The sequence below is a fragment of the Solea senegalensis genome, linkage group LG5, assembly GCF_019176455.1.
Source record: "Solea senegalensis isolate Sse05_10M linkage group LG5, IFAPA_SoseM_1, whole genome shotgun sequence".
NCBI classification, from domain to species: domain Eukaryota; kingdom Metazoa; phylum Chordata; class Actinopteri; order Pleuronectiformes; family Soleidae; genus Solea; species Solea senegalensis.
The window spans coordinates 16,141,737-16,169,649 of NC_058025.1; the positions used below are offsets into that span (position 1 = coordinate 16,141,737).

At 39.8% G+C, this 27,913-nt stretch overlaps 1 protein-coding gene across 1 annotated transcript in view; it reads right to left on the reverse strand.

Moving 5' to 3' along the window:
• Positions 1 to 1,007: 1,007 nt before the first annotated feature.
• Positions 1,008 to 27,913, reverse strand: part of LOC122769448 (A disintegrin and metalloproteinase with thrombospondin motifs 3-like) — a 63,816-nt gene continuing 36,910 nt past the window's right edge. Inside the window, exons 9-18 of the mRNA XM_044025973.1 lie at positions 27,594 to 27,717; positions 23,977 to 24,033; positions 22,968 to 23,051; positions 22,452 to 22,532; positions 17,381 to 17,544; positions 14,124 to 14,280; positions 13,710 to 13,842; positions 8,203 to 8,410; positions 6,826 to 6,943; positions 1,008 to 5,066 (exon numbers count right to left, since the gene is read on the reverse strand). Of these exons, the coding sequence (XP_043881908.1) occupies positions 4,582 to 5,066; positions 6,826 to 6,943; positions 8,203 to 8,410; positions 13,710 to 13,842; positions 14,124 to 14,280; positions 17,381 to 17,544; positions 22,452 to 22,532; positions 22,968 to 23,051; positions 23,977 to 24,033; positions 27,594 to 27,717 (1,611 nt within the window). The 3' untranslated portion in view covers positions 1,008 to 4,581. The remainder of the gene's footprint in view (positions 5,067 to 6,825; positions 6,944 to 8,202; positions 8,411 to 13,709; positions 13,843 to 14,123; positions 14,281 to 17,380; positions 17,545 to 22,451; positions 22,533 to 22,967; positions 23,052 to 23,976; positions 24,034 to 27,593; positions 27,718 to 27,913) is intronic.

Below are 27,913 nucleotides of genomic sequence, written 5' to 3' on the forward strand. Positions count from 1 at the left end.
AGATGATTAACATATAATACGACACATGGAGAGAACCATTCTCACCTCATTATATTGCAAAGGCTTAACCATTAGATAATGTCATGTTGTGAATAGAGTTTTGCATGTTCTCCCCGTGTGTGCGTGGGCTTCCTCCCACAGTTCAAAGACGTGCAAATTTGAGGATTAGGCAAAGTTGGACACACTAAATTTGGATGGTTGTTTGTCTCTATGTGTGGCACTGTGGACTGGTGACCTGTCCAGGGTGTGACCCCCTCACCCCCCCCCGGGACTCTCACGTGGAGGATAAAGCGGTAGAAAATGAGTGAGTGTGTGTGTGTGTGAATTAAATCTGAGTTTGTTTAATTCAAATTAATTAAAGTTCATTTACATGAGCATCGTTTCAGGAAATACCTCCGTCCACACGGGTCCCCCTGAAACGACTCAAAGCGACAAATCCACTGACTTTCTGTCTAAATATAAATACAAGAATTACAAGAATTACAAGAATTACAAGAATGCACAATTCTGCCGCCGAGTGAGATCCATCTAACTGGATTTACTGCGGGCACACACATCACACAGCGATTACTGATCAGTGAAGTTTGTTTTCTTCTCTCTCTATTTTACGATTCAACACTTTTTCCACGCCCGTGTGTGGGATCACGAAAGACAGGACGTGTTCTAGTGATATGGAGCGTCTTTTCAGGCTGACTTTAGTTAATTTTATTGACAGTAGTTGGTAAAACTGTCAATCAAACGCCGTCTCTGTGTGGACGAGCACTTACTCCTTAAAGCTGTCGTCAGATTAGTGTTAAACGCAGCACGAGACACCATTTGTTATATAACCTCATGACCTCCTACGTTGTTGACACTCTTGTGTCACTTACCAAACCCGTTTGCTCAGAATTATCCAAAATATTGAGCCACTGGTCACATTTTCTGCAGAGCGCAGCTTTAATGCGACATCAATGAACCTCCCAGGTGTTCAGCTGATGCCGGATAAAGCCTGAAAACAAGAAATCAGATAAGTTAATCATATATTTTATTGCTATGTGCTCCCCTTTACAACAAACAGTATCAGTAGTGTACACTTCAATCTACACACATACACAGAAAAAGCGAAAAAGAGCTGTGAGAGTCATTACAATTGGTATTTGTTCACTGCACAGATAGCACAGGGGCATTTATACAGTACATGGCACGGGGAAATCCTATGCAGTAATATCTGTCTGAGGCTCAGGGATTGTCAATGTAACATCTATAACTATCCTATTTATCATAACAAGCTCTCTATAACATTAGCAGCAATGTTTTACAGGCAGCAAGTCAAGGATGTAGAAAAGAACTCTGGGAGGAGAATGAAAATAAACAACTACAAACAGCATTAAAACAACATTACTGGTTTACTGGTACTACACTATTTATGTTTTATTGGTTATAATAAAAGCATTTGTCTGGTCAGTACACGTTACGGCGATGTTACAGCTCTGTTCTACGAAACCGCCGTCGCAACAAAGGACAGCCTTCTGACAAAAAGTAAAACATCTCAAAGACTGAGCATGTACATGTACATCTAATTGTTTGCAAAAAAAACAACAACAACAATGTCATTTCTAATCTATTGTGTTTTTACGATCCAGTTAATATTAAAAAAATAAAAAATGACATGGATGGGTTAGTGGATGTAAAAAAAAAGAAAAAGAATGTTAAATCAGCTGCAGCTTATTGATCATTTGGCACCTCACATGCTGTAAAAACAAAGCAGGACCCTTTAACTTTCAATAAATATTCATGTACTCAATGCTATATACATGTACTATACATTGGCACACAGGAGTGAGTGTGAATAGTTGCGAGTTTACTTCTCTGCTAAAAACACAAAACTGTGCTTCTTGCTATTGCAGTCAGATGCATGGTAGTTGTGAGGACATCCTTTCTGTTTTCAGCCTGAACCTTTGTCCATAAAACGCCAGTGAGGAAAATACAATTATTCAGTTTCTTGTGCAAACAGTCTGGCTTTGTTCCTGCAAACACACAGCGGTAAACAGATAACATACTTCTGATAGATAAATTATTCAAATTGTTGTGTTGTGCGAAACGGTCGCACACAGAGCTGAACCCCTCCCGGCAAGGTAACGTTCACCTCTGCAGTTTTGTGAGGGTTTGGAATCAACTTAAGCGGCTGGGGGAGAATTGGCGGAGACCGAGTCTGAGACTGAATATTTGACTTACATTCATCATGTGGACAGAGACGTGTCCTCCGGATATGCAAAGGAGCAAATGCTTGCCAACAGGTTATTCATCAGCACTTATGTTAATGTGACCTAAGTTGACTGTTCCCTAGTGGTCAAAAGTCGCTTAGTGCAGCTTTACTACGTTGGAGTTCAGTGGCTGCATCTCGTAATAGAAAATACAACAGTGAAAAGAGTTTGGGTTTGTTCATGGTCACACAGTAAAAAAACACTTACAAAATATGGTGTGAAGGTTTGAGCTGAACAATAGCTTATTGTGAGAAACGTAGCATTGAGAACACTTATTTTCATTAATCTGACGTGACAATTTTTTAACTTAACAAAGGCTTTTCACACAAATTTCTCTGTTGAATTTTTTTTTTTTTTTAGAAAAAACACCGGGATCAGAGAGTGTTTCACTCTCTTGCTGCAACACTTAATTGATTATGCACAACTAAATGAATCAGCAACAATTTTGGTAATCCAATAATCAGTATCAGCATAATGAGTGTTTATAACCAACATTCCCTCGACTTTCTGCCATGATAACATTGAGATGTTGATCCATCATGAGATGAATTGTCAGTTGCAGCCCTTATTGTTTTCAATTTTTAAGATAAACTGTTCTACTAAACTTACCTTAAGTATGCTGTTGAGAGTTTAACTGATTAAAAACGTATTGCATTAGTAATCAACAATGTCCGTTTCCTTTCGTTTGTGTCATCTCTCTGGAGGATATCGTCTGCAGCACCTTACTTTTTTCCTTTTTATTGTTTGTGATTGGTAACATGAACGTCACATGAATGCCACTAAAGTACAATATTGAACATTTAAACTGAGAAAAATGTGTGAGAAGATTGACAGAGTATCGTTTTAACAGACATGACAGTTTCAATCTTTAGGCGAGAAACGTATTCAGCCTTAAACTATGACACGAGCAGTCAGTTAATCTGTTTACTGTCTGACACAGTAGACATTCAGAGGATTCGCAGTTATTCTGATGGATCAATTGAAAGGGTGGTGGAAGAGAATCTTGTTTTTTTTAAAAAAAAATAAAAAAAATAATACTGATATTTTCATATACAGTATTTACAGGAACCTTTATAAATAACAATTTCCATAAAAATGAAGAGTGAGACTAACACCGACATTGCTGGATCTGTATATATATAAAAAAAATTATACAACTTGAACTTTCCTAAAGGTCCTCACGCTGGATATTTTTCATATTTCTGGGAAAATACTGTGTCTTTTTTTGGCAAATAAATGACGTTTCTTTCAGTTCTATCAGCTGTTCTATCCCACTATCCTTAACTTTAACGTTCGGATCTAAACATCATGATATGGAGACATTTTCAAGGCAAACAAAATGCATTATATCTGGGATTCACCTTAAGAAGAACAACACAGCAGGTATAAGAATGAATGCTGTCGAGTGCAACACATCAGTCTCCAGTAACTGTTTTTGTACTATCAGAATACATTTACTGCAAACTGAATTGACTGTAATGCCAGCACCTGTTGACATTTTCACCCTCACCACCTGCTGAGCTGTCAGACATTGAATTATGATACCTTCCTGCAATTTGTCACCTCCTCTGAGACTTGAGGGTTGGGAAAAAAAAGATGGATCGTTGGTCAAAAAGTCAAGAATATGAGCACAAGTAAAGCATTTCTTTATAATATCCACCGATATGTTAGAGGAGTAGAGAATGCCGGTGTCTTTTGGAAAGGTTTGGACTGTCCTTTGGTAATTTTACATCTGAGCAAGATACCTAATCCCCATTGCTCCCCATTGATCGGGTTAATTGGAGACTCAGCCACAGGGGGCCACATCCAATGTGGCCCCCTGTGGGGCATCCGGCGTTAGAAATCTCTGCCAGACCAGATATGCGGATCACTGAAAAAGCAGATGATCTGCTGTGGCGACCCTCGAGAGAGAGGCCAAAAGAAAGAAAACAACAACTGACCTTTGGCTATTTTGTATTGTTGACATGATTCACTATAAACTACCAAAGCTGCGTCTCCTTCAGCTTTTTATTCGACATGGATGACAATTCCCTCCAGACCGTAAAGCCCTTAACCTTAAAATGACTGTATTGATTTTTCTTTGCTTAAATATAGTATATCGAGTACTCTGGCAAAGTAACATGAGCTGTTGTAGTTCAAACAGTATAAGACGCTTCTGAAGTGATATTTAAAGTCAGTGTGAGGGGGGAACAGGGGAATTCTTAACAAAGTGAACCAGCACTTTTCTTTCTCACTCTCTGTTTCTCTCTTTCAGGTGTTTTTTTCGGCATGAGAGGACTCAGGATGAAGCTGGGTTATCTACTGTACACAAAGAGTCCTGAAGGGAAGGACGTCACCTTCATCTCTCCACTTCAGAATGTGCTGTGGGCCACCGATTATCTGTCAAGCTGCTCCACCTTTGACCCTCGGTAGGATCTGCCGGGGGAAATGGGGCCATAGCGGGCAGCTTCCTGCCAGGGAGAACCACATGTCGTGGAACTCGTCTTGGTTTTGTAGTGACCTTTGAGTGGTCTTTCTTAAGTGGAGCAGGGGTCGTTATGTGTTTCACAGCGTTGCCGGATGCCGTGGATCCTTTGCCAGAACCTTGTTTTCCACTGCGAGTGGTGTTCGCCGCGACAGAAGCCGTTAATGTCTCGAGCAGCTGGGAGGCTGAACCGAAGCGGACATGCTCCTCTGTCTCAGCCGCCTCCGAGAACAAAGACAAAGCTCCGCTGCGTTTGCTGCAAGAGTCGCAACACAGTTTGTTGTAGCCTGGAATGGAGCAGTACCTTGCTAGGACCTCCATTTGGCAGAAGATGGATTTGTCACCACTGCACGGTTCATCTGAAAATGAAACGGTATACAGTGTGAGCTCAGTGCATGCTGAAAGGGGGTCAGAGGTGGTCAGAGGTGGTCTATGAGATCAACAAAGGCGGCATGCATGGACACGGTGGCGTCGCCGGCCTCACTGGCTAGGTTGTGTGTTGATGTTCGTCTCCATGACTGTGCCGAGGCGTGTCGGGTTAGCTGTGGAACCCACTTTTTGCAACTTTTGCAGCTATTGCAGAGAAGCACTTTTAATCTTGGTCTCCAAGAGCAATTCTGAGACATTAATCATCTGACTCAGCTGTCTGGGTGAGGAGGCAGTGCAAGTGGTCCGGGTGCATGCTGTAGGCCAGAGGCTAACCCAGACCGACCAGTTCTCCAATATGTGCTCTCTGGACAATAAACTGGACTGCCTCAGACTTTGACTGACCTGACACAGCCTGAAACGAGGAACTGTTGTATTTTCATGGTAAAGTTGCTGCAAGTCAACGTAACCGACACAGCTATACAGCAACAGGGGCTAACATCGCGTCATACAGATAGAAACACAGAGACCTTTGGTAAGCCTTTCCAGAGGCCGACCTCGGTCGCCGCCACTCACTGCTCACCACTGCTGGAGTTTTTACTGGTAAGATGCCGGCCGCTTTACCAACCACTATTACGATAGAAGCAGTGTATATTTCCCCCAGTGCTAATGCTAACGAAGCACTGCTGGAGCTACATGATGCCATCGGTGTCTGCTTTTTCATTATTGTGGGGGATTTCAACCATGCCAACTTCAGAACTGTTGCACCAAAGTTCTGGAGTGGGCATACAAGCCACTGCTGAAACACCTCCCTGAACCAGGCCCTACGAGCTTCAAGAAAACCCCTTTCTGTGCCACAGAAGTCAACAGTGATGTGTCTCATTGACTGATGACTAGTCAGTGCTAGTGCGTCATGATGAAGTGCTTTAACACACACATCCACTCTTCCCTCGCCGCTTCACTGGAACCCCAGCAGTTTGCGCATCGTCACGTCCTACCTACCTACGCTGTCACATCTGGAAAATAAGGACAACTATGTCAGAACACTGGTTATTGACTTTGAGCTCAGCATTCAACACGATCATCCACCAGCAGCTGGTAACAATGATAACAATGGTGTCTTCATTTCCAGCCTCCCACCACATTCTACAGAGGCTCTGCGGAGAGTGTCCTGACAAGCTGCATCACCGTGCAAGACCCTGCAACACGTTGTGAGAACAGCTGAAAAGGTCATTTTTTCAGCTGTTCCGCTCCTCCATCCAGGACCTCTTCCTCACACGCTGTGTGCACAGTGCTTCTGCAATCATTGACCTCCTGCCACCCACAACAGCAACAGCTTCTTCCCCCAAGCTGTCAGAGCCTTGAACACTCACACACATATGCATTAAACAGAAATAGAACTGGGAATGAAACTGTTGGTTACCTCAATTTACCCAACTCATGTGCCGCACTCCTCCATAGTCTCTGTACTGCTGCCCAGAGGATTCTGTCTTGTCTTTTTTACACTATTTATGTGTTTATCTATCTATCTATTTATCTATCTATCTATCTATCTATCTATCTATCTATCTATCTATCTATCTATCTATCTATCTATCTATCTATCTATCTATCTATCCATCCATCCATCCATCCATCCATCCATGTCACTCAGTGACAGTGAGACTGCATGTCTCAATACAAGTTACAAATGAATTATGGGTCATTATAAATTACACAAAGTCAGTTTTTGGGACAAAGTGGCATCTTTACCATGACAGGGTCCAGGTCTGCATGGTCTCACAGCCTCTGGTTTTTCACCGCTACACTGATCTCCAATTCGGCAAGTCACCAGACGCCTCTCCATCCCCTCGCCACAGGTCACGGAGCACTGCAGAAAGAGACAACAACATATAACAGAGTGCACAGCTAAAATTAGTGCAGGTCACACAGATGCGAGGGAATCTCATTAAGGGGACATCGCTCTGTCCCCCTTTCCAGACTGGTGTGACTTTGTGTGAGGGCTCAGGAATATCTGTTACATGCAGCAGGTTTACATTTTAAATTAGACCAATGATTTTGTCATCAGATTTTTTTTTTATTCTAACTAGGAAAAAGCAGAAACTAAGATCAATGTATGAATAATTCATAACTCCAGCAGATTCACAATTCAATGATTAACTGTTGTTGTGTTAACTTTGAATAACGTGTAGAAGGATTGCCATTTCCTTAATTTTCTTTCTTAAATGAAAGTGATCTGAAAGTGATCATTAAAATGAGAGCAATTGTTTCTTGTGCCTCGTCTGTAGCTGCAGAATCATGACTGAAGTATAAATAATATGGTGGTGCTGAAAATGTTGCTTAACTCCTCCCTAGACCTGAACCAAATCTAGACGCTGGTCTCTGAGAGATTCTGATCATTTAACAAAAACACATTAAACCCATTACCCATGAATAAAAAAAGGTTTGAAAAGAGTCTGAAATCTTTCCCAGAGATATTTGCACATTTATATTTGAGGGTTATATCCAACATTATTCTTTTCAAAAGGAATTTTTCACAAGTCAGCTTCACACGTCAGGTCTGCAAACCTTTTATTTTCCTCACAATGGCTTCAGCCAATGACTCACAGATAAAATAAAATATAAAATAAAAATAAAATGATTTGTTATAAGCTCAATCTGGCCTGATTTAAACTATACTATATTTAGATATTTGGACCCGACATTCTCGAGCACAACTTTAGAAAAGCTGGGTGTAAAGTCGCCAACATTGCTTCTTCAATCAGAATCTTATTAGGTAAATTGTTTAATACATTCTATTAAGTGCTCAAAAATGCCTTTATTCATTCCATGGAAACTGACATGGGCATTCCATAAAGAATGCTCTAATCTGTGCTCATCACTCAACCAGATGCATAATTCATTGGATTTTTCCTTGGTTTCTAAATATTTCATTTTGTAAAATGAAAACAAAAAGCTTCTTTCAAGCTGCTGCTGTAACAACCCACGTCAATGGAAACTGCCTTTGACAAGATGTGACAGACAAAATAAACCAAGTACAGAGTTTAACTCGTGTGGAAACTGCATTGGCCGTCAAATAGAGAGGGGGAGAAAAGCCATTTTTAATAGTTTTAAAAGTGGATACTGAACCTCTGACCAGGCTCCGGTCCTCCATTGAGCAGGACATGGGACTCTGTTACAGGGTCGCCGGCTCTCTGGCTTCTCGCTGCTGCAGTATTTGCTGTGGACAGAGCGGTTGGTGCCATCATGCAGCAGCTGCATGCAACGAACGGTCCGGATCTGAAAGCCCAGGCTGCTGCAGGTTTTAGAACAATGCTCCCACTCATCTGAGATCCATCTGGAGAAATAAATTATACAGGAGGTGCAGTACTTTTTAAGAAGATACACTTTCAATGAAAACAATTAAATAAAAATACTTCACTACAAATGAAAACACTCAATTCATAATCACAGCTCATTCATGAATATAAACATATGTGCTGCAAATTGACTCAGAAACAAGATAATTCCAAGGTGGAGACAAGGTGGTCCAAGTTAGGTTTGATTTTGCAAAACCGACACATTCAAATTGAGAAAATCTGTTCTTGTAATCAATTTCACTTGGCCAAAAATATGTATATCACATACATATTTGTATGCTCTCCAGTGTTGGAAAGTGTTTCTGTGCGTTCCTGGATTAAAGTGCACGCAACACAAGGTGACTGATTTCAAGGACTTATCCTTAACACATCCTTGTTGAAATGTGTTTCTGAGACACTTTTCATCTCATTTGCGAGAACCCTCTCGAAAGGAGCCTAGCAAGTGACAGCTGTGGAAAACAAACAAACATGTGTGGCTTTTTCACAAATGACCCGTGGGAACGACATACATAACCCGTGGCTTTTACAAACACATGCTATTTCTTTTTTATAAATATGTAATAAAAGAAACAGCGAACATGGCAAATGTTATTATGTTGTTATATATGTGTTGTTAATGATGTTTTTTTTTCTACCAAATCATCAGTGACAACTTGAACGTCCTCCATGAACAGGCAAAGCTTTGGCAACAGGGCTTTCAGTGTCATTTAAATCACTGTTGAAGCGACATCAACTGATTGCTTGTTTGTTAGTGTTTGTGTTTTTGATCTGTTTTTTTATGTTTCTATCTATACACAGACCTTGGGTTTTGTGCAAGGCGCTTTATATATCTAAGTTATTATCATCATCATCATCATCATCATCAATATTATTATTATTATTATTATTATCATCATCATGAACAGCTGGCTGTGATTTGAGTGTCTACAAATTGCAACACGGACAAAGCAAACGTTCAATATTTCACCATCATACATTGTAGTGTCTCTGGAACTACACAGTTCATTAGTCTCCTTTAAATGATACTAAAACACATGCATTTTCATAATTTATATTCAGAATATTAGCTAAAATCATCACCATAATACAGGACGTCTCGTTTATCTACTTTATTTTGGTAGGAAAAATCCACCAATTGTGTCTCAATAACAACCAATAACAATAACACACATTATTAATGAGCGGCCACCAGTTATATATCTTGTTCCCACACATTATTAATGCACTGCCACATGATGGGTTTTTTTCCTCACTCTGCCAGGCTCTGCCCATACTCCTCAGATTCCTATATCCTGAAATAAATAAAGCTGGATCTAATCTAATCTAATAAAGCTAATCACAGAAACAGGGTGGGGACTGTGCATCCCAGTTTGGGTGTTTTGGAGGGTGGAGCTTTGATGGATGGGGATGGAATATTATGTAGCTTTTTTAGGTTTACAGAACAGAGGACTTGAAGAAAGGCTGTTCTTCTGGGACCACTGCAGACATCCTAGGAGCCATTTTGACCTGGCAGGTGAGTCGTCACATCTCTGTTTGAGATGAACTGACCACATTTACTCAAAACCTGAATAATTACTTTCAATCGTTGGATAGAATTTATAAATATGGTGTGGCATGCATTCTGGGAGACTTCACCACCAAGTTGTCCTAAATTTATTACTAAAAATAAAAGCGGTGAAAGCATGTTTTATGTGTACTGAACTAAAACTCTTCTCACATCCCCATCACAAGGAGATGACACTCAGACCTCGGAGAGTGGAGGATCAATCTGTCATCACAGTTCTGAGCTGTTTGTAAAAAATAAAACTCCAGGACCTTCAGAAAGTGGTCTTGAGACAAGGGACAACACGACAACACGACTCCAGAATCAACCAAAACCAAAGTTAAAACTGAAACTGAAGGACATTCATTAATTATTCATCAATCATTCATTATTTTCTCTATCACAATAGGATTTCCATATTGATTTAATTTAGGTCACAATATCTGTGTAATTGACACTCTGACATGGTAAGAGCTCTTCCTGAGCACAGCAGCTGGCAGACAGAGAGTCGATTTACAGTGTGAGGTTGAATAATTGAACTTTCAGTATCCTTGAGACCTGCCACATGCAGATTTGAGATTAGGATGGAAGATATTGGCAACAGTGTCGTTAAGGACAGCTGCCTTCAAATCCCCCCGTCATCTTTAAAGCCTCTACCTCTTCTCAGCTTCTTCATCCCCTCTCTCAAAACCACTTCTTTCTCCCCACAGGCCTTTACTGCCATTCATGTATTCAGACGACATGACCTCGTGACAATTTCCTCTTCACGTTCACCTTCCTGCCAGGTTTGATGCGAAGCCGCTCCAGCCGGCTGAGGTGTGATTTTCCTCACACATTATATTTTATCTCACCCTATCATCATCTTTTTTGAATGACTTTTAGACAAAATACTCCCATGGACCTTTTTGAACCACGTCGTTCTCCTATGAAAGGATATATTGACAAAAACTGACTGTAGTTGATTGTAGTTAGCTCTTACCCTCTTGAAACAAATATAATAAATAAATAAATAAGACACCAAAACATGACTTCTCTGTCATCTAACAACAGGACTGAGCTTGAAATGAGCAACTAAAACTGCAGAATGCTGCCAAGAAATCCACAGCGTGTTTGTTTTTTGTCTAAATTTAAGTAAGACAAATATTTACTCCAGAATCACATCTTATCAGCGGGAAAACAGCATTTAGATAATCAGTCCAATCTAATGAAACACTGAGGGTTATCCGTCCTTTAAAAAAAAACCAACAAGATTCATATGAATCTTCAGCAGCAAACAAGATAGAGTATGTGCATCCGTTTGTTGTTCATTAAAAATGTTCTGTGGAGGAGGCACAGGAGCCACAGGCATATTTCTGTTTGATTTATTTACTTTTTTTATTCATCCCGAGGACTAACCCTGTAAGGATCAAAGGACACTCTGGACTCTCCGTTAATGGCTCTGGTCTTCTTACCCTCTGCAAGACCACAGCGGTTAACAGACGTGGCTCTGACACACAGGTCAGGTGATGTCGTGACATGTCGTGACAGAACGGCTGCACTGGAGATACAGCACAATCAATTGGACCGCATTCAACGGTCTGGTCTGTAATGGGAAGCGTTTGTGGCCACGTTCTTTCAAGCAGTTTGACTGCAAAGAAAACCCCCCTCACATTTTCACCGAGCCCTTTACTGAGTGCCGGCTACTCACTGGGAATCCTTTACGAACACTGATCACCACAGATTAATCTTCTTTCTTTCGTCACATCATTCGTTTTTACATTTCAAATGATAAAAATCTAATAACACTGCAGAGCCGTTCATCCATTCATTAAAGCCCTCATTGTCTCCGATCTCCCACATATGCATGCACGTAGACAATCGGCTTGTAATGTAATGGCTCAGTGAGTATATTGCTTGCTCAATACTAGATATATATATATATATACCTATATACATATATATATACCTATATATATGTATATATATATATATATATATATATATATATATATATAAATATACACATATATATATAGGTATATATACACCTATATATATATAGGTGTATATACACCTATACAATATGATTGTATGAATATGTAAATATAAATCTGCCTTTGAAATTTGCAGAGTTAAAAATATCCATGAAGAAAATAAACGCAAATTACGCAGATTAGCTGAAATTGAGAATCAGTCACATTAACGGTAAATCGTTAAAAAAATCACGTGATCTCATTTCTAAATGGCAACAATTCGTCTGCATCGCAAACAAACCATCCTATTTTCCTCTCGGAGTGAACGCAGCCCTGTCGCCGCCTTCTCTCTCAACATATGAAGCATCTTCATATCAGATGATTCAGTGGAGGCGGACGCCCGTCTGCAGTTGAGAATTTACAAGCAGCGGCGCTGAGTGAGTGCGGCACAGAACAGACGAGAGAGTGTGCGCTAAGGAGAAATAAATACAACATGGATGGTGATGAAAACCCAGGCGTTAGTGACGAGAATCACACAACCACCCGCCTCAAGCTTATGCTGAAAAAAGGTTTGCATTCCTCTTGCCGCTAAATACACCAGACTCCTCTGTTAAATTCGATTTTAGACATTTCCTTTGCTAAAGGTTGGAAATGAACCCACGCTTTCAAGATTGTTAAGTCTTTTTAACTGATCTACAGTTTTTAGACATTGTTCGGTCTGATCCTTGTGCCTCGTCCTATGACGGCAGTCAATAATAGCAATAATAACCCATTATGCATGGCCATGTTCAAGCACTTCACTTGAATGCCTAATTGAATGTTTCTAATCTTTTGTTCAAGAGTGCAATATGGTGATCTCAATTCTACTTATACTGTCTATTTATGTGATGGAGCAATGGAACAATCACATAAACACAGAAACAATATGTCAAATAATCACATCATGGATTTTTTTTTTTTGTCAAACTGTAAGAAATTGGACGTACAATTTTAGTCAATCATGTTTACAACCATGTTCTCCCTGTGTGTGTGTGTGGGATTCCTCCCACAGTCCAAAAACATGCAGATTTGGGGATTAAATTGGTAAATTGGACACTTTAATTGACCCTTGGTGTGAGAGTGTATGGTTGTTTGTCTCTATATGTGGCCCTGCGAGGGACTGGCAATCTGTCCAGGGTGTACCCCACTTATCGGCCTATGTCAGCTGAGATTGGCACAGCTCCCCCCTCGACCCTCATGTGGACGACAGAGCGGAAGACGACAGATGGATGGATGTTTACCACAATGTTCTCCCCATGTGTGTGTGGGTTTCCTCCCACAGTCCAAAAACATGAAGATTTTGGGATTAGGCAAATTGGACACTCTAAATAGACTGTACTATAGGTGTGAGAGTGAGAGTGGAAGGTTGTTTGTTTCTATAGTGCTTTCAGATCCTGACAGTTCTGGTTCTGGTCCTGGAACCAAAGTGGAAGAATGTTACTCCAAGATAGTCAGGTGGAAGAAAACATCGGCAAAATTTCCATACTTCCTCTACTTTCTGCTCTTCTTCACAACACAGAATATGACACACCCACTGATGATGTCACGGTTCAAGAGAAAGAAACGCTGGTTTTTGGTTCCAGCTGAGAACCAACTTTCCAGGTTCCAGAACCAATGGCTTGGATTAGCACCAGCGCACCTCGCACCACAGTTACAAAGTTTTTAATTTCAGTGTAGCTCACGTTGAGAGACTTTAACATTTTTATAAACAGTTTGAATGTTTGGATGTGGGTCTATACTCACTGAGGCTGCGTGCAGTCCTGGAGGTTACACATTCTACGGATGGGTTTCGGCTTCTTACTGGCGTCACAGTATCCTCGATGGACCATCTTGGTGTCTCCTTTCTTTCGACACCCATATTTGGTATACTGGAACCCTGGGACAGCAGAGAGAAGAAATGATCCCACGTCACTTTAGGTGTAAAGCTCTTGACGAAACACACCGCAATAACATCAGTTGGAAATAACACTAATAATTAAAGGCTTTTAAGATCAAAACAAGTACAAGACCCAGCTTGAAAAGGTGGAAAATAAAGCTTTTAAAAAACATATTAAGTCTCTTTGAAGGGGAACAGAGAATGAAATACAGATAATTATATTAGCATAAATGGACAGAAATTATTCCTTTCTATTATGTTGATGCTAATCCATCAGTTACCTCCAGCACAAGGTTTGGAACATGGGGACCAGCTCTTCAGAGCCCACTCATACGTTTCCTCCTGGATGACGTTGTTGGTGTTGACAGGCACAGAGTCTTCATGGATGATGTACTTGTACATTAAAGTAGACCGTGTCTCATTGTCCTTGGGTATTATCTGAAAACCGAGGAGAGAAAGGCAGCACCATTACAGTATCATCACAGATGCAGTGTTTATTTGAGTTGTGACACTCAAAGAGCATCATGTTTAATTTCAAGAGACAGCAGCCAAAACAGAAGGAAATAGCTCGAGCCTTGTGCCAAACAAACGGCAGATGATTAAATCTGAACCAAGTAAGCGAAATTCATGCTGAAGATGACGACTCTGAAAACCGATTATTAATTTTTCCTTACGCCAAAGTTGCGTCACAAATTAAATTCTGAATCAGAAAAAAAAACAACCAACCCCCACCAGGAGTTAGGAACTAAAAATGAGCTGTTGTTATGGGAGGTATGGTCTGGGGGATTAAGTGGGATTATACGGATCCATATTTCTCAGATTTAGTTACTTCACGTGTGATGAGAGAACTGCATGTGGGATTATCAATAGCCTTTGAATTTATATGACAGCCCTAACCATATTATTAATATGATATATAATCACACATGATTAAACAAACAAATGGAGGATGAAGACGTCAGCAGGAGCCGACAGGAGGAAAACGAACGCACACGTGTGAAGGTTCCCAGTCATTCAGGTTATTGTTTATTGTTAATGAGTGTAGACATAGACAACTGACCTTGCTTGAGTGGTTATAGGCCATTCAAGCAACACAAGATGCCTCCTTTATATCTACACCCCTGAGGAGACTAATTTGCTTTCACCGTCTACTTGCTGCCAAATTAAAAGTGAATGATTCAAGAACAGGAAAAAATAAATATCTTATACTTCTCCTCTAATAAGATATGTAAATGAACTTAGTAATTACAAATGACAATATTTGAAGAACCCTTTGTGCTGAGGTTCACATTTATAAAGATGAAAATGATCATATTGCAAGTAAAACTTTTAAAAACACAACTTCTTTAGTTCAATAATATTATAACACTACTATACTGACAATAAACATAGATTATGGATTGAAAGACAGGCCAACAACGTCCACACCTGCTCATGGTCTTGCTGGGGACTCTTAACCTGACTGAACAAACACCTGATGCATTATTGGTACAATGCCACACCAAAGAAAGTAATACTGCATTGATTTATGTGTGAGGAGGACCATGCAGATAAAGACGCAACAGATACAATTCCATGTTTCCAGCTTTTCCTGTTTCCGGTTCTTACTATAAATACATGCTGGTAAACACCACTGTGTAAACGTCATGGTGGACATAAAGTAAAGTCACAAAAACTATTCTGAATGCAAAGATGTAAAAAACTTTTTTACATCTTATAAATCAAATCATAATTTTTCTGTGAAAACCCCGTCCCAGTAGTTCAGAGAATAACACAGTGAACAAAAATATTTATACACCGTAGTGTTTATCCCACAGGGTCAATATAGAGAGACAAACAACACTTTCTTAGTTGCTAGGTTACCTATGCTGAAAATCTTGGGGACCTGACTGAAACCCACACAGGCACTGGAAGAACATGCAACTCAGTCACTAATTTAATTATCCTCAGTCTGGTTATAGGGAGGGACTTAAAGAATACTTCACTGATTTGCATTTAGCTTTGTATTACTAGAATAGAGGTAGTATTTTTGAAAAATGGTGCTTCCCAACCTGAGTTGAGAAATATCTTCATTCTTTCTTTGTCACGTGCCCACAAGTGACACTTGGTCCTGTTAGCGTAACTGTTAGCAAAGATGGCGGACATGTTGTTTACATTCTGGGAACGAGATCCCGTCAATAAAAAGTGCGGAATTAGCTTTGCAGTTTTACACCTCGGACGTAACAAAGAAAAGAAGGAGGGAAACTGAGGTTGGGAAGCACCATGTTTCAAAAATACTACCTCTATTCTAGTAATACAAAGCTAAATGCAAATCAGTGAAGTATTCCTTTGAGGGCGGACTTAAATTGCACGCCTACTGTTTATGTGTTGCCTACGAGGGGTGTAACACTATGGCTACAAGAGCCACTGCCACAGTTACAAATAATCTGTTGGATTCTTCAAACATTTAACAAAGCTTTAATGTATCGCCATTGTCAACATTTTTCTGCATATTCATTATATTTTGTTGTATTATAAATGTAAATATAAGAGATAAGACATGTCATAATTACATTGTTGTAAGAGGTTTTCCCAAATTATTTTTCACTATAGTCTCATTTGACATGTACGGAGCCCAGTAAGGCTCACAAAGGGAAACATTTTTCCCTCGTGACACTTTTTGCATCCAATAGTTTTCCCTCTCGGTGCCTGAGGCAGCCCTGCCCGTCCGTGCATGGCACTCGCTCGCTGCGACAACTACCCGGAGCGGAGTATTGCGAGGGAATGCAAAAGTCCGGTCTCAAACTATTTCCCACTGTGTATGTGTACATAAGCTGAAAAAGAGTAACACTTCAAATCGGGTCACACGGCGGAGTAGTGGCTAGCACTGCTGCCTTACAGCAAAAAGGCTTGCATGTTTTCTCCGGGTTCTCTGGTTTCCTACCAGTTGTTATCTATCTATCTTTTGAATTATAGTAATGGAGTAAAAAAATGTCATTGTTCTTGATAACATCCACACTTAAATGACCTAAACCTGAGACAGATAGTGTACTGCATATGACTGTAGATGTCCCTAAAAACTATAGGGTGACAGTTTACATCATAATATACTACAGTAGTAGTTAAAGGTAAAATTATAATAACACCATTTTTTATTTTACATAGAACTTCCAGCTTCGTGACAATAATGTAGTAGGATGGAATATAATTATGTCTATGTAATACCTTGGTAATGACAATGACTATAAGCTACCATCAATAATACCTTCACTTCACTTAATATTATAACTATATAATCACCATTTAGTTGCTGTGCTGCAAAGTGTTACCACGTCTCACAGATGTCTCCTGTGCATACTGTCATCTCTCTTTAGTGTTAAGTGTTAAATGTGGATTAAACGTTGAATTTCACTAAAACGCCTCGAGCTGGAGATGGTCAGGATCGTCGAGAGGAACTGAACCGAATGACCCTGCTTTCTTCTCGCTCGCCATCAAAGAACAACACGACTTTTCAATTCAGTCACAAATAAGCTTTGATAGAAAAAGAGGATTTTATTACCAGAACCACCACAGGGTCATGCAGAGGTCCATCAGTGTGCAGGGTCTCCACATTGTCTTCTATGATGTAGTGCCACTCCACTCCCAGGTCAATGAAGCTCCTGGATTTGACCTCCTCCCCTTTTCCGTTGAGAACATAATGCCCCGTTGCCTGGTTCTTGATTGCTGAAATCAGTCATTTGTTATGTGCTATTGAATAAAATATCCTCTTTTTTTTTTTTCCTTAATCCCAATTCAGAATAATAATATATGCTGGCAAGTACAATGATTTCTCAAAGGAGTAAATCATCATTGGCTTCAAACTCATTTACTTTTCTGTCAAAAGTGAGAAACTCAAAAAGGAAAATGTTTGTCAGGACGCACAATAATGCACCTTTGGGATAATGTATAGTATAATCTGGCACTATAAATGACAAAAAGAATAATCTACCAGGAGTAATCGTTTGACAGAAAAGACGCTGAAGTAACTCGCATCTCTACAGCTAATTCTTTACTGTGGTGCTGGAGCGCTGCACTTCCCTCTGCAAGGGACTGCTGTGAAAGTAATCGAGCACAGAAAATAGAAAGAGAACATTTTATTGGCTACTAATTCCAATCACATTTATGTTTAAATATTGAAGCCTTAATGTTTGCATGCTGAGGCTTTGCAAACAGTTTCTGTCTGACGTTAGTTACACCAGCATGACCGTATACTTGATTTTCACAATCTAACAACTGTTTCGTGCAATTTTAACACCAGGAAATGTACTATTTGTAACTCCCGTTCATATTCATGCTTTTGCTTTTTTAAAATGTCTGCATGAATAACAATGTGGTGGATAAGAATGACATTTTATGGTTTAGCTCTTTATCATCTGGTTGTTAATCTTGGAGGCTTTTGATATTTGATACTGAAGTACTCTTGATACTCTAATATCATAAAAATAGCCATATTTTATTAATTTGGACTTGATATCACCTTCTTTCTCTGGAAAAAAGGGATATTGTTGACATTGAAATATAGATGTGTACTTGGATTATTTCTCTGCATTGAATGTTTTGGTTTTTATTTCTTCTACATATTGTTAATGCTCTTCATAATATGAACATACTATATACTTCTGTTGTTGGCGTGAAATCCTGGAATTGTCAACAGAATGATTTGAAGGGTTCTCATTTAAAAAAAAAAAAAAGATCTATAAACACATGATCAAATATGCATTGGAAATTTGACTGGATGTTGAAAATGAACAGGTATTGGTTGTTTGTTTGTTTTTGTTGTCGATGTAATCAAGGGTGTCGTTAACTGTAAGTGACAGACCATCGAATATTCTCTGAGTTTAAGTTAGGGGCAGACATAAATAAGATTTATATTCTTCTCAATGCTCCTTTAAATCATGAATATTGTTATCACAAAAGAAATTATGGATTTGTGTAACATTGTACTCAAAATTTGTAAAACAAATGACCACTGTCTCAAATATCTGAATGCCAGTAAAATGAGTTTTAATTTAATAATGAAAATCCTCGCTAGTGTTTACTTACCTCACATACTTACATACATAAAATAAATCAGTGGAATAGGTGAGTTAACTAATGATGCACTATAAAAGAAGGATTATTTACTGGGTTAATGCTGCGATAATGACTATGCAGTACTGAGAGAACTAGCAGCAGGAAACAAACACAGAAAACATCAGTCCTTGAAATAGGAGCAAGAAATCCATCAGCACGTCATTACACAGACAATGACGGTGAGAGGAGGGATGGATGCTCTTTGTGAAACTCAAGTAGTGGAGAAGATACATTTAAAAGCTTTTTCTTTTTTTTTCCCCAAGCATAAGAAACACAATTGGTCTTGAGTGCAAACAGCTTAATCAAAAGTAAGACGTGTGTTTGCATCACGGTGCTGTCAAGAAGCTGCTAAAAGTGGATTTCATCACCTCTGTTTTAAATCTTATGTAGCGTTCTTTTCAGGGTGTGATGAAACATGAATGCAGCATTTGACTTAGATTTGACTTTTGAGGACGTGCCACATGGTGCAACGTCCTCCCTGCGTCACTATTCCTTCCACAGTACGGTCACGGACATTCATGTTGCCCACTTGGCGAATAAGGCGAGCATCTGCGGCGTCACATAGGCGCCAGAGTTATGCTCTTTAATCACTAATGTCTTCCTGAAAAAGACGTTATAAGAGGGAATCAGTCGTTTTAGCAAAGGCCAAAATCATCAGCTTAACATATCCATCTCTTAATGTATTTGTGTGCAGCTTATTCTCACCATTACCATCAAGGTCATTTGATTACTTTTGATGATGAGGTTATGTAAGACACAGACCAGACTTTGACTCTATGACGGAAAAAAAATTTAACGATATATATATCAAGTAAGGATTTTGTTATTGTTATATAAATGATTAGATTCTCGTGGCTAGACATCAATAGTGTTTTGACACTGCGGGAAACATAGCTGTCTCCAGTTACAAGCTATAGAAGGCAGGATTGCTCTACAAAGAGCTTATTATTGCGTCTCCATTGTGAGACTGTCCTGAGCTCCTGTCCCCATAGGAGCAAAGATAGACAGATGTCCCCTATTGTCGTCTACATTTTTTTGGGGTCGTTTTTGCCAATCCGAGAAAAGCCATCTTTGCAGTAAAGAAATGTGCATGTGCAGCTGTTTGGTGGAAAAACAGCCAACAAGAGTGCGCTGTCGTCTCTGAACTGGACCGATTTCCACAAGAACAGAAAACAGAGAAGTGCCAGCTCTCAGTCGGATCACTTCATTTACATTATGCTACCAGATTATTTGGGAATTATTGATCAATAATGACAAACGCATGTTGCCTTCTACAGCTTTAAAGGACACAGACGGGATGAGGTTATTTTTGAGCTGATTTCTAACAGTAGGAACAGCTGTGCAAATGTTGCAAATGGCCATGAATATTCCCACAAAACTGCTGACATGCTGTCTTTCCTGCACAGGGAGGTAGTCATTTTCTCCTAATCATGTAAGTATGAAATACAAATCAATTTCTTTGAGTACCAAGAATTATATGCTTGAATGTCTGTGATTGAGTCTCCTTAACTAGTAATAGCAGGAAGCTTCTTTTTTTTTTTTTAAATAAGCGCATAGTGGATGTTGGTGTTGGTTGTGGGTGTGGGGGAGGGTGACTCATTATTGCTGCTTCTGATGGTATAATTTCCTTCCTAATAAGAGGCGGTCACATCTACGTAGTAGGATATTGAAATACACGTGTTAATGGTCTGTGATTTATGCATACTGTACTCATGTTGGCAGTGGATTGAAGTCTCACATGGTCAGACGTTTATCTCCACTTATTAAGATTTTACTACATTGACGACAGCACTCTGGTTTGTTTGCATCTTGGACAGAACAAAGACCAGGATCAAGAAGGAGACTAAGGGGGGGACTTGTTGCTCTGTTGCTCTGAGCACTGTCACTGTAATGATCATTTATTGTCTACTGCTTTATCTTCCACATGAGGGTCGTGGGGACTGAAATTATTAATCATGTATAAAATAATTATGTAAAAAAAACAACAACATACACAATGGCACAGCAGCTGCTCTGCTAGTTTTTAAACCAGAAAATAAGGCCAGAGCAGCGATCAAAAAGAATAATCTCCATGGCTCAGCCTGAGGTTGACAAACTGCCTCAATATGCTGTATATGAACATATCAATATATATCCTATGTATGCAAAAAAAAGACAGATATTGTCTTCGTTTTTACTTTTAACAAACTGATTGTCTTTTGTTTATTTCAAAAGCGGGGACTTGTCTGCGTCCTCACAGACCCCGGCAAGAATTAACTTAAAGATCTTGTTTATTTGACATGCTTTTATTGCGTTCTGTGTAAGTGTAAGTGAGGATGTAATGCTGCAGGTGTGGAATAATGTCTCCTCCCACAGTTTCCATACACTTGAAAAGCTATTGTAAAGATCAGCTTTATTCAGTCTGTCAGATTCTGTGATTTATTCCTCAATCTCCATTGTTTAAAGTTTAAAGTGCACGGTGAACTCTTACAGCTTGGAACTAGCACTGGTACTTTTTGTTTTTCAGGAGCTTTTCCTGGTTACAAGATTTTGTGACGTCACTAAGAATATTAACAGTAGGGTTGCAAAGAGGGTGGAAAATTCCCAGTAAATTCCCAGGAAATGTCCATGGAAACTCTAGCTTAGGAATTTTGGAAGTATTCCAGATTGGTAACTTTCCATGGGAATTATGGGAATTATGGGAATTTTGGGAATTGACGAAAATTCACTTGAACTTTGGGATTATTTAAAGAAACTGAGTCATATACCATAATAAATATTAACTATTGTTTTGCCATAAGCAAACCAAAGGATACAATTAAAAAAACATGACGCAGCTGTATTTGTAAGTCTAACACAGAGCCATCCTCAACACGAAGAAGCCACAAAGTATTTGGCCTCCAGAACCTCCAGAACATGCAGAGACCAGGCTTGAGGAGTGTCAGGAAAGCTGCTTTAATTTAACATTTTTAATCAGACCTTTTTAGATTCACATTTTTAAGGGGGAGCTGTAAGAAATATTCTAGATTATGCTACAATATATATATATTATTTTTTTTAATCAACCATATTTATGTTCCCAACCTTCAACTTTGAAATTTCCCAGTTTATTCCCATTAATTCCAATGGAAATTTTCAAACTTTTCCCAGAATTTTGCAACCCTAATTAAGCGTGTTTTGTGGTTTGGTTTGTGAAAGACACATCACTATATGTTATTTGCACAAAGGGTGGCGTTCCTATACTATGAACCTGAGCCTGTGTTAAAAACATGACCTTTTACAGATGTTAACTCGATATTTCTCTGCACATGAATTATAATCAGTACCTCAGTGCAGCCAAGAGAAAAATCATCCACATATATGACATTGATGAATAATCAATGAGGATGATCATTTTGTCAGCCTGAGCATGGACTAAATTATGTATCTGATGTACCGATCTGATCTATGATTTTACCTTCCCAGTCATACAAGAAACTCACGACACGGAGCTATTTTTAGCAATCATTTGTGTGTACGTGATATGAAGTCACACTTACCAAGAATTTGAGGGGAGGCCTCATGTTCTTGTATGATCACATGTCTAGCTCCAGGAGGAATAAGAAACATCTTAAGGTAGCCTTTGTCAATTTGTAGCAGCAGTGGAAGCAGAGGAGGGGCGGTGTTAGGAAAGATAAGACAGAGACAGGTTAAGATAAACAGGTACAGTAACAATCTGTTTGTTTGCAGAGGTGGACATCTCGTGAGCTCCAAAGGTTTTGTTTGCTTCGGTCTACAAAGATGTTTGAAGGAATTTGAGAATTAAAGCAGATGTTGCATCAGCTTTCCCTCGCTGTGAGCAGGGAACTGGTTTTATTCAAACAGGCCTGAGTGGTTTATTCATATCCATCTACCGTCTCATTCCTTTCCTAGTGTTGCCATGACAGAATGCAAGTATGAATAAAAACCCTCAGCCATGTTTCAATAAGGCAGAAATAACAGGTTCTCAGGCTACAGGGAAGCAAAGTCGCCCTCTGTCATGGATGTCCACCACTTACAAACCTAGTATGACTCACCAAGTACATTTCTAGAGTCTTCTGTTTCATTCAAAATTACATTCCGTGCTCCTTTGGGTAAGGAGAAAACTCCTCTGGTCTTCCCTTAAAAATGAAATGCATCAGTTAGTTAGTCTCACAGTTTCTCTTCTTCACTCCATCTACGTCCTCTTTTCCCTGGAAAACCTACAACCATTAATAGAATTAGCAGAGCACGAGCCACAGCAACTAACACTGGAGGAGGAGGCAAACTAGTTCCGCTGGCACAGAGACACTTGCAAATCACCAGGACTAAACTTCAGAGGTGTAATTACTGGCCCTTGGAGTTGACAAGCAGGTTCTACGCCCTCCGCGTCCTGACGCATCACTGTCGGTGAGGCGACGACACAGTAGCAGGGTTCAGAGGAGGATAAAGCATGTAGCAGCATGGCAATTAATACACGGTCCGCGGTATATTAAAAACAAAATTGCCCCTTCACTGTTAAGACAACAGCTCAGAAATTAAAATCTGAGGGTTTTTGGTAAAAAAAACAAAAACACAAACACTTGCAAGGTGGCGGTCTAAAAAGATCCTTGGAGTGTTGATGCTCGGGGTGAAGCAAGTATCACTATGCCAGTTTCCATTCAGTCACTCAGCTGCTATATGGCCAACAGCATCCTATTATCCTATAACCTCGTTCAATGTGACACTTGAATGTGTACAGACACTTTGAAGTTAGTTTGTTAGGCTGTTGAAGCGACTGCAAGAGACACACTTACATGAAATGACCACGTGAATTACCTGTTTTATTTCGAGAGAGACTCGGTTGTATAATGAGCCAGCGAAAAGTCACTAAAGTCGAGTCGGACCGAACTAGACACTTAATTAGTAACACGGAACAGAAGAAGCAAAAAAAAAGCTTTCATCGAACATCTCTACGGCGTTAGGCATCCATCGGCACTACAAGCTGGACAGACAAAAAAAAACAAAAAAAAAAAAACAATGGACAGAAAAGAGTCTGCGAGGGACACAGTAGCATTGGATACTTGCATAGTGTGTTTTCCAACAATGAGGTTTCTTTTTGGGCTCTCTTGCTTAACTGTTTCCCTGTTAAAAAAGGTGGGTGGTTAAATAAGAGTGAGATCAAATGGAAACGTACCATCATTTCAACATCCTGAGACGGTGTGATCACGTCGAGCCGCTCACTACGCACTTTTTAAATTCCCCTTTTCATCTAATATCTTCTTATACAGCCAATACATTTGATAGCAATGACTAATCAGCTAATCAATGACAGCGACATTTTACTTATCTCTTATCTCATAGTCATTAAGTTAATGAGTTTTATGCAAAACATAAGTGGACTGGGTTTCGTTTGCTCTGTGCATTCACGCAACATAACCTGAGGGAAGTGCCTTCAATTAAAGACGTTTGGAAAAAAGGGTGAGTTTCATTTTTATAATAAGCTCATAAGTTTGATCGGTGAAAAAAAGGACAAATGCATTAATATATAAATGATTGTCTTTCATTATCTCTGTTAATTACTAAGGCTATTAATCTAAAATGATCCCAACTGTCTGAAGTAATGGCTGTGACGGCCGTCAGATACTCAGCACACCTTTGAGTCAAGTCACTGTATGTTTTCACCTGTACGATCTCATGTAAACATTTAAACATTTAAACAAAAGACATTTTAACAAGGCAGCTTAATATAAAATAATGTGATTAAAAACAGTACACCAGGGTGTGCATGTGTGCAGAAGTATACCAGGGCCTTAAAAGTCCTGTATGACCGATCCTGTATGACCGACCCAGTGAATAAAGAATGTTCTCACACTTCAAATACCAACAGAGTATGATCACAGCTCCATATTAAATACTGTTAACCACAGACACAAACACAGCCACTGGGGGCCACAGCTAGTGTAATCCTGGTGCAAAGCATTGGCAAAGAAAATAGAGCTATTGTTGGCCAAAGACAAAAGAAGAGTAGAGGGGAAAGGCATGTTAGGAGGCAACAAGAGAGAAGGAAGGGAAGTACTGTTGAGGTGGGAGTAAGGACTTTAAATGAAGGGACGATGACCAGTAAAGGGAGAGACCTGGTTGATATGATGGAGACAAGGAAGGTAGATTGTTTAGACAGAGAGCGAAATTGTGAAGAAACTGTTTGTGAAGAGAGTTGTCAGAAGCCGGAAACTGAAGGTGTGATGTTGAATGTTCACACTGTTTATGCCCCACACGTTGCGTTTCAGTTACAAGAGCAGTGGGAGTTCTGGGGTAAGTTGGATGAAGTGTTGGAGAGTTTTCCCAGGGGAGAGAGAGTGATGATTGGAGCAGACGTCAATGGGCATGTTGCTGAAGGGAAAGGAGGTGATGAGGAGGTGTTGCATTAAGGAGGGGAATTCGGGAGGAGAGATGGTTGTCAATTCTGTGAAAAGGATGGAAATGGCTGAAGTGAATACATATTTCAGGAGGAGCAGAGGGTGACCTATAAGAGTGGAGGAAGATGCTCACAGGTAGATTATATACTATGCAAGATGAAATCTGAAGGAGATAGGAGACTGCAAAGGTATGCAAAGGGAGAGAGTGGCTAGGAAGCATTGGATCGTGTGGAGGATGGCTTTAGAAACTGAGAAGAGGAAGCAAATGAAGGCGAGTCCAGGATTAAATAGTGGACGCTGAAAAAAATGAGGAGGAGATACTATGTAGGAATGATGAAGGGAGAGGGAAAGATGGAGGCAGATGATCCACTGTGGTTACGCCTTAAGGGAGAAGCCATAAGAAGAAAAAGAAGGAGAAAAACTAAATCCACACAAGTTGGAGGTTTGAGATTCAGATTCTCCAAACTCAAGCATTAACCTTTGCACTCAACCCAAACATTATAGATAAACCCCCACACTGCATGGTTTATATAAGAACTCAGCTAAGAGTGTCCACAAAGGGAACATTTTTACTCTTTCCCCCAATTTGACTCTTTTTCCATGAGACCAGTCAAGCCTTTATTTATACAGCACATTTTGCACACAGGTGAACTCGGGAGATTGACCATCACCCCGGCAAAAAAACTGTCCTTGGCTTTTCTTCTGCAGCCGTGGAGCTCACACACTTCATGACACAGTGTCCTTTCAAGTGGAGAAAATGTGCAAGTATTTGCTTTGATTTTCTATTACGCCACACAAATGATGTGAAAGTAATAGCCAATTTGCCACTTATCTGCATTCAGCTTACGGCGCTACAAGCTGTGAGCCACGACTGTCAGTGGGCTCAATTATGTTTTTAATTATTTTTTATGCAAGAAATAACATTTAAAAAGATAGTTGTATTTATTTTTTTTATCAATTATCATCATTAATTACTCCGTTTTTGCCTCTTCGGCATCGCCCAGGACCTTCATCGTAATGAGAAAACCCTTTAGACATGAACCGTGTTGTGAGGTTTGTGTTTCTATACTGAACACCTTCATCCCAGAGCAAGTTATAAAGTGGGAAAAGCCTTCAGACTCCAACTGTCACATGACATTCATTTAGAAGGTTGGAGCAATCTCTTGAGAGTCTCCTAACAATTTAATCACACAAGAGTTCATTGTGTCCAAAGGCAGTTACCCTCATGCTTTACCCTAATTATCCTGGGCAGCAAATGCTGGTCAAACTAACTTAACCTAAGGGTTAAAGGCAAAAAAAACACTAACTGATTATAACTCAACATTTCCTTATCAACATCAATAAATAATTAAGGGCGCCAGAGCCAATCCTAGCTGGCATTAGGGCTGCAACAACTAGTCGACTAATAGTCAGTGGCAAAAGTAGTTGACGAGTCATTCATGACGTCACTGTGTGTATCCCACAGCGCTAAAAAAATGTTTCACCGTAGTCAATTGTAGTAACTCCGAGCGAGACATCTCCCTTTTCCCAAATCTTTGATGCACTGACACTAGTGACCGGGAACAGAAGGATAAGCAGCTAACGAGAAACAAACGCTCCACAGTTTGGGAACATTCATTATGTGGAAACAACTAAGAAAACGGTCCCATGCAACATACGTAAGCTCGGGCTGTGACTTTTTGTTCAAAGTTCAAATGTATATATATGCGGAGCACATCACATTAAATGACATTGACAGCGGGAACAACAGTAGTTGATGAATAGTTGACTCTTATATAATAGTGTCCGAATAACCTCTGCATGCTTTTTGGATTTGCGGGAGGAAACCAGAGAACCAGGAGAAAACTCATGTGCACATGTGGAGAACATGCAAACTCCACACAGAAAATGCACTCTGGCATCTCGCTGTGAGGCAACAGCACAAGGCACATGGCTCCAACCTGTAGCCCTGAAGGTGTCATATTAACTGGTATTATATGTTCAGTCACAGTCATATTTCTTTGTGTCTAAGGACCCGAAAACAAACAAAAACAACAAAAAAGCATCAGCTAATCACAGTGTAGCTGGGCAGCATGGACCCATTCATTGCTGGTTGCTCTTTTATCTTCCTTCTATTATGTTCCCATGACTATCTTTATGAATCATAAAATATGAATAAGACTGAGTCTAATTAAGGATTATCATTCTGTCATGGCGCATAGATGGACTGATTAAACATTCAAAGAAATAATAAAAAGATGGTTTTATTCTCTGTAAAAAAAAAAGAATGTATTCATGTATTCTTACCAGGTTTCTTTGGAGTTCTAGTGAAGGTTCCTTTGATGGTGCGGCAGTGGGAGTTATCCCCACCACAAACGCCACATTTGTCCTCGACTTTGCTTGAGCCAATTTCTCTGTCACAGCCAACTTTCTGCAAACCCCCCAAAAAAGACAAGCCCACTCAAGAGATCAGTCATTTTGGTCATGAAAAAACTACAATTCACGACATGACGTAATGGGAAGTCCGCCGGTCTGTTGTTTTCACTGTGGATTTTTTAAGATATCAGAAAAAAACAAACAGACGTGACATCAGACACGTGACAACCAGAGAGGTTTTGTTTCTGGTT